At 34.3% G+C, this 14585-nt stretch overlaps 2 protein-coding genes across 2 annotated transcripts in view; both read left to right on the forward strand.

Annotated features, from left to right (window-relative positions):
• The window catches only part of LOC134846886 (protein chibby homolog 1-like), a 270708-nt gene that overhangs the window by 11650 nt on the left and 244473 nt on the right, over positions 1 to 14585 (forward strand). The window lies entirely within an intron of this gene.
• Positions 10592 to 13140, forward strand: LOC134846723 (26S proteasome non-ATPase regulatory subunit 10-like). Its single transcript, XM_063864108.1, has 5 exons — positions 10592 to 10791; positions 11199 to 11390; positions 11749 to 11885; positions 12448 to 12567; positions 13051 to 13140. Exons 1-5 carry the CDS (start codon positions 10686 to 10688, stop codon positions 13138 to 13140), a joined length of 645 nt encoding a protein of 214 aa, XP_063720178.1. The 5' UTR covers positions 10592 to 10685.

The following is a 14585-nucleotide window of genomic DNA, read 5'->3' on the forward strand; positions in this document are numbered from 1 at the left end:
ATCTTTAGAGGCAGTCGAATCATTCAGGGTCTCGCCCTGATACGAGAGCAGTTTGTTCAAATGTTAGTGAGTGGACTCAGAATAAAACCAGATTCTAAATTTACTAGAGGGCTTTGCAACTTGCAATTCGATTCCATTTTCCGTTAATGAGTTGACTAAGAACCCGGTAGAACCAATTCAAGAGTGAAAAACAAGACTGCTCGTATATCAGGGCAAAGCCTTGAGTGTTCCGACGACCCTTTAATTAGTTTTTGTTTAAAAAATATTGGAAAACTATAAACTTTGGACAATATCGAAGATCAATTAGAAAATTTTGAGTCGTATGAAACTAATACGACCGATTAACTAGCTAAATTCAATTTGGAATAATTGTGTTGTGCGGGAAACGTCGCCACCAATAAATAATTCGTTTTACGCTTTCATCATTAAGAAGCAAAATTCAGACCCATATAACTTGAAACTGTAAAAATTGATCAGAAGTAAAAACAAAGTTTTTACATTTGGGTTCAAGGAATTGATATTTTCAATGAGGTAAAAAAATTTTGGTTAAAAACTATTACTTCGATCGCCGGAAACTGACTGAAGAAAAAGTCTCACCAAGCATGAAGAAAAGAACTTGGCAGAATGAGAAGCCAGTAATTTTTGAGAACAATCAGTTAATCATTGTCAGTAGTGAACTCAAACATTAAATCATAAAAAAAATATTGAACTGACTGGTAAAATCTGTGTTTTTTGTAAGTTTTTTTTGTTTTTTTTTTGTTTTTTTTATCACCGTTTTGCTGTATAAGTAAATTTTGCAGCTACATAGTCTTTTTAGCGGGTTTTAAGAGGTTGACCTAAGTTGCCATAGTGCTGATACTTCAATTGAGTGTGTTTCGAGTGCTGATACATCAAAGGAGAATTCTGAGACATGTTTGAAACTGAATTTATCAGACATAAAAATTATTTAGAGAGAGCGCCTAATTATTGTTCCGATTTTTGTAACGAAATTAACGGAATATTTGTGCTCGGTTTTCTTCTTCAGACGAATTTTGACTTTTTAACTAGTCATCTGTTGGGGATTTTTTTTTTCATTCAAAATTGAAAAAAAAAACTGTTCAAGAACAAAAAAAGTATTATCGTTCTGAGCTTAATAATTAAAAGGTAATTCACCTCTGATAATTTTTGAGTATTAGGGGTTTAGAGACTGCCATTTTGGCCAATTTGCGACAATTAACTCGCGATATATTGCGCGCGCTATTAACGCGTAAGCGGGGATTTAATCCGTCTTGGAATTTACTCAAAATTTGTTCAAGGAAGCTTATTTGCCATAATTGATTTGTTACTAGAAGCGGAATCGTTCACTTTGAACTTTATATAGATTGTGACGGGATGATGATAACAAAAAAATCTCCAATTTAATAATATGAAATTTGTGATATTTTGTGAAACTTTGCCCTGATACGAGCAGTCTAAATCCAATTAAGCTTTATTTGGTTTTTGGTTTGCTATATGTCGCTCCACATTTCTGATAACCAATCGAAGCCATGAGGGTGAGTGTAACAATGCAACACTTTCATGCTGCATTTTGCAGCCATTTTCGTGTTTCTCGAGAAAAGGCAGATTTTGCTTACAAAATGAGGATTCAGTTTATAAAATGCGGACTCCATTTAAGAAATGCGAATTTTGCATTCAAGTTGTACCGGATTCTGCAATTGTTTTTGTAGAATGAACAAATTAAAATTATGTTAGAGCTAGCATTTGGAGAGATACGCATGTTTATTTTATTGTCTCTGAGTTGTGGAACATTGAATAGGTTGTTCAGAAAAAGGAATTTTTCACTTTACAAGGTATAGGTTTTGAAAGCAAAAATTTTAGTTTCAAAAGATTAATTTAGTCATGGTTTTCTTTCACAACATCTACCAAAAAAGTTGGAACACAAAATTTTTTCTTGAGTGTTCTAAGAAACGAAAGTAACTGGAGGAGATTGAATATGATTTACCAATGTAATCCGGTTCTGAAAAAGCCAGTTGTCCACTTCTGCTCTAAGTTTTTTCTCCTCGCGTGAGAATTGGCAAACCCGCATAAATGAAAAGTGAAGAAAAAAAACTGATTAGAATGGATTTTCTTGGTTCAAAATATTGTCAGTAACATTGATTCCCGTGTTACGCTTAGACAACAAAATTGGACTAAATAATAAGTACAAAAAGAAGAAAATCACAAGAAAATGGATGGTTTTTCCCACTTTAGTTTTGTTTCGCTTCATGCAAAATTTTGCAAGAATTTCTGCTTTTATCAAATGAATAATTCAGAAAATTTGCAAAGCGAATAAACGGCCTACTCTTTACTCTTTTCTAAAGTTAAATTTTTTTTCAAATTGCTTAACGGTTCCGTTAACTTTTTCCCCAGCCTAACGTTTGCCCTTTTGCCCCCTTACAACTCCCTATCCCAACTTTCCCTCCTTAAGAACCCACATTGCTGAACCAACCCCCCGCTTGACCACCTGAACCAACCCCTCACCCTGAAGAACAACCCCCACCAACATATATGGACACATGGTAATCATACACTTTTCATGCAAATCCGTAGGTACAAAAAATGCATGAAAGGCCTAGGACCTTGAATTTCTATATATTTAAACTGTATGACTTGCATTTTTGCATAAACCAAAATATATATGTATATAATTTTTCTAAATTTTAAAATCTCAGTTTTTTGGGATGTGTTTGTGACCGAACACAAGTGCCAAAAAACATGATTCACTCAAAACTAAAGTCACCATAGAATTTATCTCTTGCATTCACAATGCATTGGAAACGATTTTCATTGTTTCACAAATCATGTACTGAAAAAATCAAACTTGAAGGTGTTGGCAAACTTTTGAATGATTATTTTAAAATTTGAATTTTTAAATTATCAGACTTTGATCAACGCATACATAAAATTTCCATACGAAACAAATAAGAGCTTTTAGAGTTGGGGTTTTAAAGATTGCTGTTTGGCCATTTTGGGACAATTAACACGCAAATTTTTGCGCTACTAACGCGTAAGCGGAGATTTAATCCGTCTTAGAAATTGTTTCAAATTTTTCAAGTATGCGTATTTGCCATAAATGATTTCTTACTAGAAGCAAAATCTATCACTTTCCCTTTCATATGGATTGTGGGGCGATGTTTTTAACACAAAAACTCAAATTTAAAAAGTTGAAGTTTGAGGAATTTTGCGAATTTATTTGTTTTTTGGTTTGATGTGAGGTTGGGTGTAAACATGCAACTCTTTAATGCTGCATTCTGTAGCCGTTTTTGTGTTTCATTCAAAAGGTATTGTTGTCCTGAGCTTAAATTTGAAAAGTTATTTTACCTGTGATCATTTTTTGTAAAGTTATGGGGATTTAGAGATAGTCATTTTGGTCAAAATTGGGATAATTAACGAGCGATTCATTTCGCGCTAATAACGCCTAAGCGGAGATTTAATCCGTCTGATAAATCGTTCCAAATTGGTTGAAGGAAGCTTATTTGTCATAATTGATTTATTACTAGATGTATTACTTTGTTCTTTATATGGCGTGTGGGGGGATAAATTTCACCAAAATTCTCAAATTAAAAGGAAGTTCATTTTTTTATGATCTTAAGAGGCAGTCGAATCATTCAGGGTCTCGCCCTGATACGAGAGCAGTTTGTTCAAATGTTAGTTTTTACAAAGTTTTTACATTTGGGTTCAAGGAATTGATATTTTCAATGAGGTAAAAAAATTTTGGTTAAAAACTATTACTTCAATCGCCGGATACTGACTGAAGAAAAAGTCTCACCAAGCATGAATAAAAGAACTTGGCGGAATGAGAAGCCAGTAATTTTTGAGAACAATCAGTTAATCATTCTCAGTAGTGAACTCAAACATTAAATCATAAAAAAAATATTGAACTGACTGGTAAGATCTGTGTTTTTTGTAAGTTTTTTTTGTTTTTTTTTGTTTTTTTTTATCACCGTTTTGCTGTATAAGTAAATTTTGCAGCTACATAGTCTTTTTATCGGGTTTTAAGAGGTTGACCTAAGTTGCCATAGTGCTGATGTTCAATTGAGTGTGCTTCGAGTGCTGATACATCAAAGGAGAATTCTGAGACATGTTTGAAACTGAATTTATCAGACATAAAAATTATTTAGAGAGAGCGCCTAATTATTGTTCCGATTTTTGTAACGAAATTAACGGAAAATTTGTGCTCGATTTTCTTTTTCAGCCGAATTTTGACTTTGTAACTAGTCATCTGTTGGGGATTTTTTTTTCATTCAAAATTGAAAAAAAAAAACTGTTCAAGAACAAAAAAAGTATTATTGTTCTGAGCTTAATAATTAAAAGGTAATTCACCTCTGATAACTTTCGAGTACTAGGGGTTTAGAGACTGCCATTTTGGCCAATTTGCGACAATTAACTCGCGATATATTGCGCGCGCTATTAACGCGTAAGCGGGGATTTGATCCGTCTTAGAATTTATTCAAAATTTGTTCAAGGAAGCTTATTTGCCATAATTGATTTGTTACTAGAAGCGGAATCGTTCACTTTGAACTTTATATAGATTGTGACGGGATGATGATAACAAAAAAATCTCAAATTTAATAATATGAAATTTGTGATGTTTTGTGAAACTTTGCCCTGATACGAGCAGTCTAAATCCAATTAAGCTTTATTTGGTTTTTGGTTTGCTATATGTCGCTCCACATTTCTGATAACCAATCGAAGCCATGAGGGTGGGTGTAACAATGCAACACTTTCATGCTGCCTTTTGCAGCCATTTTCGTGTTTCTCGAGAAAAATCAGATTTTGCTTACAAAATGAGGATTCAGTTTATAAAATGCGGACTCCATTTAAGAAATGCGATTTTTGCATTCAAGTTGTACCGGATTCTGCAATTGTTTTTGTAGAATGAACAAATTAAAATTATGTTAGAGCTAGCATTTGGAGAGATACGCATTTTTATTTTATTGTCTCTGAGTTCTGGGTTTTTAGCTCATCTTTTTACCTCTTTGTAACTATTTGAAATTAAAAGAAGGCTAAAATTTTCAAGCTAATAAAATCTTTAGTAGTATGATAGAATCAAAATAATTTTAAATTTGGCCTTAACAAATTTGTTAGGGTCAGCGGATGAGCTGTTTAATCTTTTTCAATCCGTCTGCAACATAAATAGAAACTTAAAAAAACTTTTGTTTGTAAACAATTTAAGGAATGCTTTAGAACACATTTGCTTAAAAACTAAGAGTTCTGTGGATCAAACATCACTCTGGTGATCGGATCTGGAAGCTGTTGGATTAGCCAATAAACTAGGTAGATCTTTTGTTTTTCTAGCTTTAAATTGGTGATCATGAAAAAAAGATTCAATTTATGCGCTAAACCGGGGTGGTTATCGATAACATCCCGAAAAAATGTCAAGAAAATCAGTGCTTAAAATATTTTTTTCTCAAATCATAAACAAAGGAATTAATATTTTTAAGTGAGCTTGTTTGGGTTCATTAAGAACAATCCTCCCTGTCTTGACAAAGCAAAAACTGCAATGCGTTTTTTTTTTCAAGTTTCATAAACAGTAGCTTGGTTCGCTGAAGTCCAAGTAGGCCTTAAATTGATAGTGTAGTGATTTTTAAAAATTTTTCTGCAGCAAATTGGATCAAAATTTTAAGAAAAATTTTGCTGTTCAAAATCTGGATTGAGCTGATAAAATGTAAGTTGTCCTAAAAAATGGAACTTTGAATAGGTTGTCCAGAAAAAGGAATTTTTCACTTTACAAGGTATAGGTTTTGAAAGCAAAAATTTAAGTTTCAAACGATTAATTTAGTCATGGTTTTCTTTCACAACATTTACCAAAAAAGTTGGCACACAAAATTTTTTCTTGAGTGTTCTAAGAAACGAAAGTAGCTGGAGGAGATTGAATATGATTTACCAATGTAATCCGGGTCTGAAAAAGCCAGTTGTCCACTTCTGCTCTAAGTTTTTTCTCCTCGCGTGAAAATCGGCAATTCCGCATTAAAGAAAAATGAAGAAAAAAACTGATTGGAATGGATTTTCTTGGTTCAAATATTGTCAGTAACATTGATTCCCGTGTTACGCTTAGACAACAAAATTGGACTAAATAATAAGTACAAAAAGAAGAAAATCACAAGAAAATGGATGGTTTTTCCCACTTTAGTTTTGTTTCGCTTCATGCAAAATTTTGCAAGAATTTCTGCTTTTATCAAATGAATAATTCAGAAAATTTGCAAAGCGAATAAACGGCCTACTCTTTACTCTTTTCTAAAGTTAAGTTTTTTTTCAAATTGCTTAACGGTTCCGTTAACTTTTTCCCCAGCCTAACGTTTGCCCTTTTGCCCCCTTACAACTCCCTATCCCAACTTTCCCTCCTTAAGAACCCACATTGCTGAACCAACCCCCCGCTTGACCACCTGAACCAACCCCTCACCCTGAAGAACAACCCCCACCAACATATATGGACACATGGTAATCATACACTTTTCATGCAAATCCGTAGGTACAAAAAATGCATGAAAGGCCTAGGACCTTGAATTTCTATATATTTAAACTGTATGACTTGCATTTTTGCATAAACCAAAATATATATGTATATAATTTTTCTAAATTTTAAAATCTCAGTTTTTTGGGATGTGTTTGTGACCGAACACAAGTGCCAAAAAACATGATTCACTCAAAACTAAAGTCACCATAGAATTTATCTCTTGCATTCACAATGCATTGGAAACGATTTTCATTGTTTCACAAATCATGTACTGAAAAAATCAAACTTGAAGGTGTTGGCAAACTTTTGAATGATTATTTTAAAATTTGAATTTTTAAATTATCAGACTTTGATCAACGCATACATAAAATTTCCATACGAAACAAATAAGAGCTTTTAGCGTTGGGGTTTTAAAGATTGCTGTTTGGCCATTTTGGGACAATTAACACGCAAATTTTTGCGCTACTAACGCGTAAGCGGAGATTTAATCCGTCTTAGAAATTGTTTCAAATTTTTCAAGTATGCGTATTTGCCATAAATGATTTCTTACTAGAAGCAAAATCTATCACTTTCCCTTTCATATGGATTGTGGGGCGATGTTTTTAACACAAAAACTCAAATTTAAAAAGTTGAAGTTTGAGGAATTTTGCGAATTTATTTGTTTTTTGGTTTGATGTGAGGTTGGGTGTAAACATGCAACTCTTTAATGCTGCATTCTGCAGCCGTTTTTGTGTTTCTCGAAAACAACTTGGATTCTGCTCACAAAATGAGGATTCAGTTTCTGCAAAGCTGACTCCATTTAAAAAATGAGGATTTTGCATAGAAAACGCGGCTTATGCGATATGGCGCACTTCAACAAAAATGTGGATTTTTTGCAAATTGCACTGGGTTCTGCAATTGTTTTTTTTTTAGAATAAACAAAAATTGTTGCTAAAGCAAGCGTTTGGAGAGATACACTTTTTTATTTTATTGTCTCTGAGTTCCGGGTTTTTAGCTAATCTTTTCACCTTTTTATAACTATTTGAAATTAAAAGAAGGCTTAAACTTTCATACTAATAAAATCTTTAGTATTATGACAGAATAAAAATAACTCTTGCCCTTAAAGTTTTGGCTTTAAAAAACTCGTTGAAGTCAGCGGATGAAGTGCTTGATCTTTTTCGATCCTTCTGCCACATTAATAGAAATTTAAAAAAAACTTTGTTTGCAAAGAATTCAAGGAATGCTTCAGAAAACATTAGCTTAACAACTTCGTGTTCTGTGAATGAAACTTATCAATTTTTTTGTAGCTTTAAGATGGTAATTATGAAAAAATAATTCAATTTATTCACTAAATCAGTGTAGTTATTGATAAAATCCCAAACTAATGTCAAGAAAGTCAGTGCTAAAAAGTTTTTAAAATCCAATCTTAACCAGATGAAATGATTTTTTCAAATGAGCTTGTTTGGGTTCATTAAGAACAATTCTTCCTGACTTGACAAACCAAAAACTGCAATGAAATTTGATGTTTTTTTTCAAGTTTCATAAATAGTAGTTTGGTTCTCTGAAGTCCAAGTAGACCTTAAAGTTGATAGTGTAGTGATTTTAAAAAGTTTTTCTGCAAATTGGATTAAAATTTCAAGAAAAATTTTGCTGCTCAAAATCTGTATTGAGCTTAAAAAATATTAGTTGTCCGGAAAAAAAGAGATTTTGTATGGGTTGTCCAAAAAAACATTTTTTTACTTTAGAAGGTATAAGTTTTGAAAACAGAAAACTTAGTTTCAAACGATTAATTTAGTCATGGCTTTCTTTCACAGCTTCTACCAAAAAATTTTGCCCACAGATTTTTTTTGAGTGTTGTAAGAAATGAAAGTAAACTGAGGAGATTGTATATGATTTACCAATGTAATCCGGGTCTGAAAAAACCAGCTGTCTTCTTCTGCTCTAAGTTTTGTTTTTTCGCGCAAAAATTGGAGACCCGCTTTTGAGAAAAGTGAAGAAAAAAAATGATTAAACTGGATTTTCGTTGAATATGGAAGCTAAATATATTTGTCAGGGTTTAATTAGTCCGTATGCCAAATTTGATAACAATCCGACAATGTTAACAGAAAAATTACTCTAAAAAATTTGCAGGTGGGGAGGAAAAGGAAAAAGAGCCGCCCTTTTGCCCCCTTACAACGACCTATCCCAACGTTTGCCTCCTTTGAACCCCCGATAGCTGAACCAAACCCCCGTTTGACCACCTGAACCAATCCCCCCACCCTGAACAACAATTTCCCCGCCCCCACCTGAATCACCCCTCCTCACAACCTGACCACCTGAACCACCTCACCTTCAACCTGAAGAACCCCCTCTTCCCACCTGAACCATGGGAAGGGGGTAGTCCTGGCGGTGAGTGGGGGGAGGGGGTTGGTGGTTCAGGAGGGGAAACAAAAATGAGAAATAGAGTAACAGAAAAACAGTAACAAAACTCAAAATTGCGCAGAAAAAAGATGAACTTGAACAATAATTAACTACCAACTTCTGTTTAAAACACTGTTTAGAAAATATTTTGAGTGCGTTGAAAATCCCACCTCAAGAAAATGGAAAAATAACGATCATAGTGTAATTTCCTTTTCTTGATCTCTGAAAGTAAAACACAATCGATGATAATTGACTTGCAATGGATTTTAATGCATAACCAAATTATAGCAAATTATTCCATTTTTGATTGATTATAATCGATTAATTTTCTATAATAGACACTGTCAATGAAACTCATATTTAGTCAAGTTATGTTCATGGAACTTCAGTGCAGGAAAAAAAGAAACAGCCGAGTTTTTAGTTAAGTTTGATTGTTTCATTTTTTTCGCTGAGAATGTTGCGCGCGGCATGAGCCACTAATTAACTCAGTTTTTTGAAGAAAAAGTTCCCGGGTTGACCAACACTGCTAATCATTAAACTTTCATATTTGGAAAAATGGTAACCAAACACTTTTCATGCAATTCCATAGGTAGAGAAAATGCATGAAAAGTCTATGACCTTAATTTCTGGTATCTGGAAACTGTATGACTTGCATTTTCGCATAAAGTAGAAAAAATATGATTTTTCTAAAATTCAGTTTCTTAAATTTTTTGGGATGTGTTCGTGACCGAACACAAGTGACAAAAACCATCGTTTAATCAAAACTAGAGTCACCAAAAGTTTCGCCGTCTTGCATTTACAATGCATTGAAAACTACCTTCATTGTATAAGTTTTTGCAAACACAAATTACGTACTGAAAAAATCAAACTCGAAGATGTTGGCAAAAATTTTAAAAAAAGGATTTTTTTCAAAAATTGAATTTTAAATTATCAGCATTGACCAAGGCATGCATAAAATGCCATACACAAGAAATAAGAGCTTTTAGCCTTTTAAAAAAAAATTTTTTTCATAGAAACGGAAAAAAGTCAATGACTACGTTATGCACACAAAAAATTAAATTTTGCACCCGAAAACTTTTTCTGAAAAATGTTTGTTCGAATACATATTTCGATGCGGTTAAAAAAAAACAAAAAAAATTTGGGGCAATTTCAAAATTTTTTTGGGGGCGTTTTGAACTAAAGTTTGTTGTCGTCATCAAAAAAAGGCTAGTCATGCAATTTCCATATATGGAAATTGCATGAGTAGCATTTTTTTGACAAAAATTTTTCTTTTTTATTTAATACGATACACCGACTTTTATGCCAAAACAAGAAAAAACGCCTTTGAAAATTCGATGACACCATTTTAGCAAAAAGCATGGAAATTGTATGACAAGTATTTTTTATAGACTTAGTTTAGAAATTGTCTGATTAGCATTTATGGAGGTCAATCCGAGTTCACTACGATGCAAAACTTAGTGCAGATGAAAAAAATTGGAGTTTTCAAACCCAGATTAAGTTTGTAAGCCATTGAAACCAAATATTGATAGTTTCATAGAGGGTACCTCGGATCAGTTGCTCTTGGTCTATGTAAAAGTTTTACTGAATTTCATAGGAAATGTTGTCCAAAATGGACATTTAAAACAGGCATTTCAGAGAATAAAATCTTAAATGTGAGCTTAATTTTGTCCATTAGTGTATTTTAGAGAGTGGTCAAATGCTGAAAAACCGTGTCAGCGCTTAGAACAATCAAAGAAACTGCTGTAGAATGTAACTTGAAAACTGACGAGTTATTTTTTTAAATTATGATGTGAGCTCAGTTTGAAACGATGATTGTTCAATTGCATTCGTCATGTATCAGAATTTACCAACAGCTAATTTGGACAGAACGGAGCGTGACTTTCTGAATGCAGTGAGAAATGGGTGCGACGAGCTGGTTAAGCGATACTATCACCAAGGTTAACTTTTCACTATTGTTTTTTTGCAATTATTTTACAAATGTTCGCCAATATTTCAGAATTTTTTCAAAATTAATTTTCACATTATTTCAGAATTATTTAAAAATTAACTTTCAGAATTATTTCAGATTCATTTCACAAAAAACTTTCACAAATATTTCAAAGTGTTGATAAAGTCGTCTCGAACCATCAAAATCAATCAAAAATGGAACGCTTACCTCTTTTTAATTTTGCTCGTTTGGAAAACTAAAAAAAATTAACTGAAATAATAAAAAGTCCTGATGTTATAAGTTAGCCGATTTTTTTTGCGCGTTTTATAAACCGAGATCTCGAAAATTTTTATAATTGGTAGATAGGTTGAAAAAAGTGAAATGGTATTACATAGTTTCGCAATCTTGACTTTTTAGGAGTGAACATAAGGTGCCGAACGACTGATTCAGAAACTCTCGATTCGTACGAGGCGAAAGCGGGACTGACAGCAGTGCACTTGGCCGCTTGGTATGGCCACGACTTCCTTGTCAACTTCCTCGTGGACCGAGGCTGTCCCGTAGACTCCGAGGACTTCTCGGGTTTCCGACCGATTCACTTCGCGTGTGCTCAGGAAAGATTGTTGATTATGTCTCAAATGACTTGAACATCGATGAAATGATGATAATTTAAACTAATAAAAAAATTAAAGTTCTCTCAATATAGATAAATTCTGAAATCAAACTGAAAGTCAAGTCGTACGAAAAAAGTTGATGCAAATACGTTGGTACAGGTCTAATGGAAAATAAGCAAGAACCGCTTTCCCCAAGCCTATTAACAAAAAATAAAGGCCCATAATATTACGATTTTTGTCACATGAGGGGGAGGGGGGAGGCTGCAAAACGCTGGTGGGACTATGATGGGAGAAAGCTGAAATGTTTTTTTTTATTCATGCCAATTGGGATGAATGTGATTTGAGACCTAATGCATAGGGTAGACATTCGGCCTTCGAGGCTCTTGTGAAGAAGGGGGCCAATTGTGTGGGGGCGGCCAAAGATGGCTGGACATGTTTGCACTACGCGGCTCAGAGGGGGAATGAAGACATCGCCAGAACATTAATTTCCAAGGTCAGTTCTAATCAAAGTTTTATTTTTTTTACTGCGCAACGTGTTTTAGAGAATAAGTAAGCTGAAATTGAGTTCAATTGTTTCTAAGCTTGAGCAAACATTTTTTTGGCTCTTAAACCGTCTTGTAACACCCTCTCCGATATTTGATTTCTACCACAAAAAAATTACCGTTACACCGCGTAAAAAAATAATTCGGTCTGGCGAAGCCTCAATCGTGCTCAAACGAAATGCAAAAATTTTCTCAGTATCGAGAAAAACAGGTTTTGAATTTTTGGTTTTTAGTCTAATTTCAAACGTCTATTAGAACGTACATGTGAGTTAAAAAATCACAATCAAAATAATTTTCCGCTAAACATAACTTTCATTCGTTTTAACTCATCTTCGACAAAAACTGTGCCTAAGTTACTAAAACTATCAAATATGCCACAGTCCCAAAACTCTAGGCTTTCGATTATCACAACACGGACAAAAACTGACACAATTTAAATACAGACTGATGCAAGCCTTATTGTGTGCGTATTTTGCCTTCAGAAGTTGATAGAATCTTTTTTTTTCTTACAAGGGCGGCCATCCTGACTGGCCTGAGATGCGGGGCTGGACCCCGGTGCATCTGTGTTGTCAGAATGGACACGCCCCCATTCTCAAATTGCTGCTACACGGAGGGGCTGTAGTCAATGTCCAGGTAATTAATCCAGTTCCTCTAAGTTTTTGTAGGTCTTTTGATAATCTCGATTCCAGTGGAAACTCGTTTGGCATTAACAACTTTTTTCGGCTCTTTAACACCCCCTCCCCACATTTGAATTTCAATTTTGAAAGACTAATTTTAAGTCTTACGTTGTCATAATACAATGAATTTTTGCATGTTGAACAAACTACATATTGTGAACACCTTGTTTTTCATACCTGACTTCGTAACATCACGCATGCAGCCATAAAAACAGGCAAGACAACCAAATAACCGAATATTTGAAATACGGGGCGAGCGGGAGAGCCCTTTTTGCAGGAAATTTATCTGGAGTCTGTTTTCTTTTTAAATGACTGATTTCATGCTTTCTTTTTAATTTAAGCGCTGAAAAAAACCGAAAAGAAACTAAAACTAATAGAATTCTAATTGTTGTATTTTCTTTTAGATTTTTCATCGTTTAGAATTTTGAAGTGGTTTCAGGACCATGGCGGAGTTTCGCCTCTGTATCTGGCTGCTCAGAATGGATTCCCCCACATAGTGCAGATCCTACTCCAACACAGGGCTGAGTAAGAGATTAAACGTTTAAACTTATAGTTGATGTCAAATTGTTAGCAATATTTTTTTCGATCAACGATTCTGAACGTAGTTAATTAGGCTAAAACTGCTCATTTCGACGTCGAATTTCAGCCTTTGCTGATTTTTCTAAGTTCTATTTTGAGAAAAAGATAGACAATGATGAAGAAGAAAAAGTAGGTGATGTAGTATTCTTTGGAGAAGTAGACCCGGCATTTGCTTTGCAGCAAACCTTCTAACTTCTTTTGTGGAAAACCCAGATGAAAAGCATTGGGAAGCCGGGAAAAAATTTACTAAGATATCTGTTAGGAACAAAAAGTTTATCTTTAGTATATAGGAGGGATAAGACGTTGAACCTTGTTAGCTACTCGAATGCGGACTGGACTGGAAATATAGACAATAGGAGAAGTACCTCAGGATATTGTTTTAAGCTCAGTGACAATTCAGATGTAATGAGGTGGTCTAGCAGACTCCTGGGTTGTGTATCAACTTCAACAGCCGAAGTAGAACACAATGCGGTGGTCGAAACAGTAAAGGAAGGAATTCGCTTACAGTGAACACTTAGCAACTTAGACATTTTTATTTAAGAGGACTTTGGAAGTTTTCGTTGATAACCAGGCTTGTATTGCCCTTAGTAAACATTCAAGGATCCACGGAAGGACGAAGCCTTTTGCCATAAAACAACACTTCCTTCGAGAGGTAGTTGAACAGAAGAAGGTGACATTGACCTTTTTACCAACAGCAAACGTGCCTGCAGACGCTTTGACGAAGAGCTTAGGAAACTGCAAAAAAGCATTTTTCCGAGACCTTCTAATAGAAACCAAATAGTTTGAAAGGCGGGGTATTGGTGATTTTTCGTAATGAGCTGGGATTGATTTTTTTTATTTGGTTCAAACTGAATGATCACTTACCGATTTTTGTTAAATTTAGCTGATGAAACATGACTTTTAGTAATTGGTTCGAGCAACTTTGTGCGGGTGTGGGGATATATTTGATCTGAGTTACTACTGGAACTATCACTCAAATCTCATTAATTCACTCCTCATTTTTCAACCGTTTGTCGCTGCAATAACCTTGATGGGTAGCAGTTTTATGCCATATTGAAGACTGAATGCAAGCAATAATCAAAAATAAGCTGCTGTGGATAAAGAAAAAAAATTTTGAGGAAAACCAGTGGCATATTTGGTACGAGTTTGAGCAGGCTCTAGATAAAAATTGGTTTTATTTAAAAACCTACAAAGGCAATGGTAGCAAAGCTTGGGATGTTTTACGGAAGAAAATTAGGAGTTTTGAAATACCCAGACTGCAAAAACTAATCTCCGAACTTACAACCTTGAAAAGGAATAGTAAGGAAACAGTGATAGATTACTTGAAATAGACGACTGATCCGATAAAGAACTGCGAGAATAGAAGCGGGCCAAGCTACTTGGAGATAGACGAGT

Source organism: Symsagittifera roscoffensis, chromosome 5 (genome assembly GCF_963678635.1).
Source record: "Symsagittifera roscoffensis chromosome 5, txSymRosc1.1, whole genome shotgun sequence".
In the NCBI taxonomy this organism is placed as follows: Eukaryota; Metazoa; Xenacoelomorpha; order Acoela; family Convolutidae; genus Symsagittifera; species Symsagittifera roscoffensis.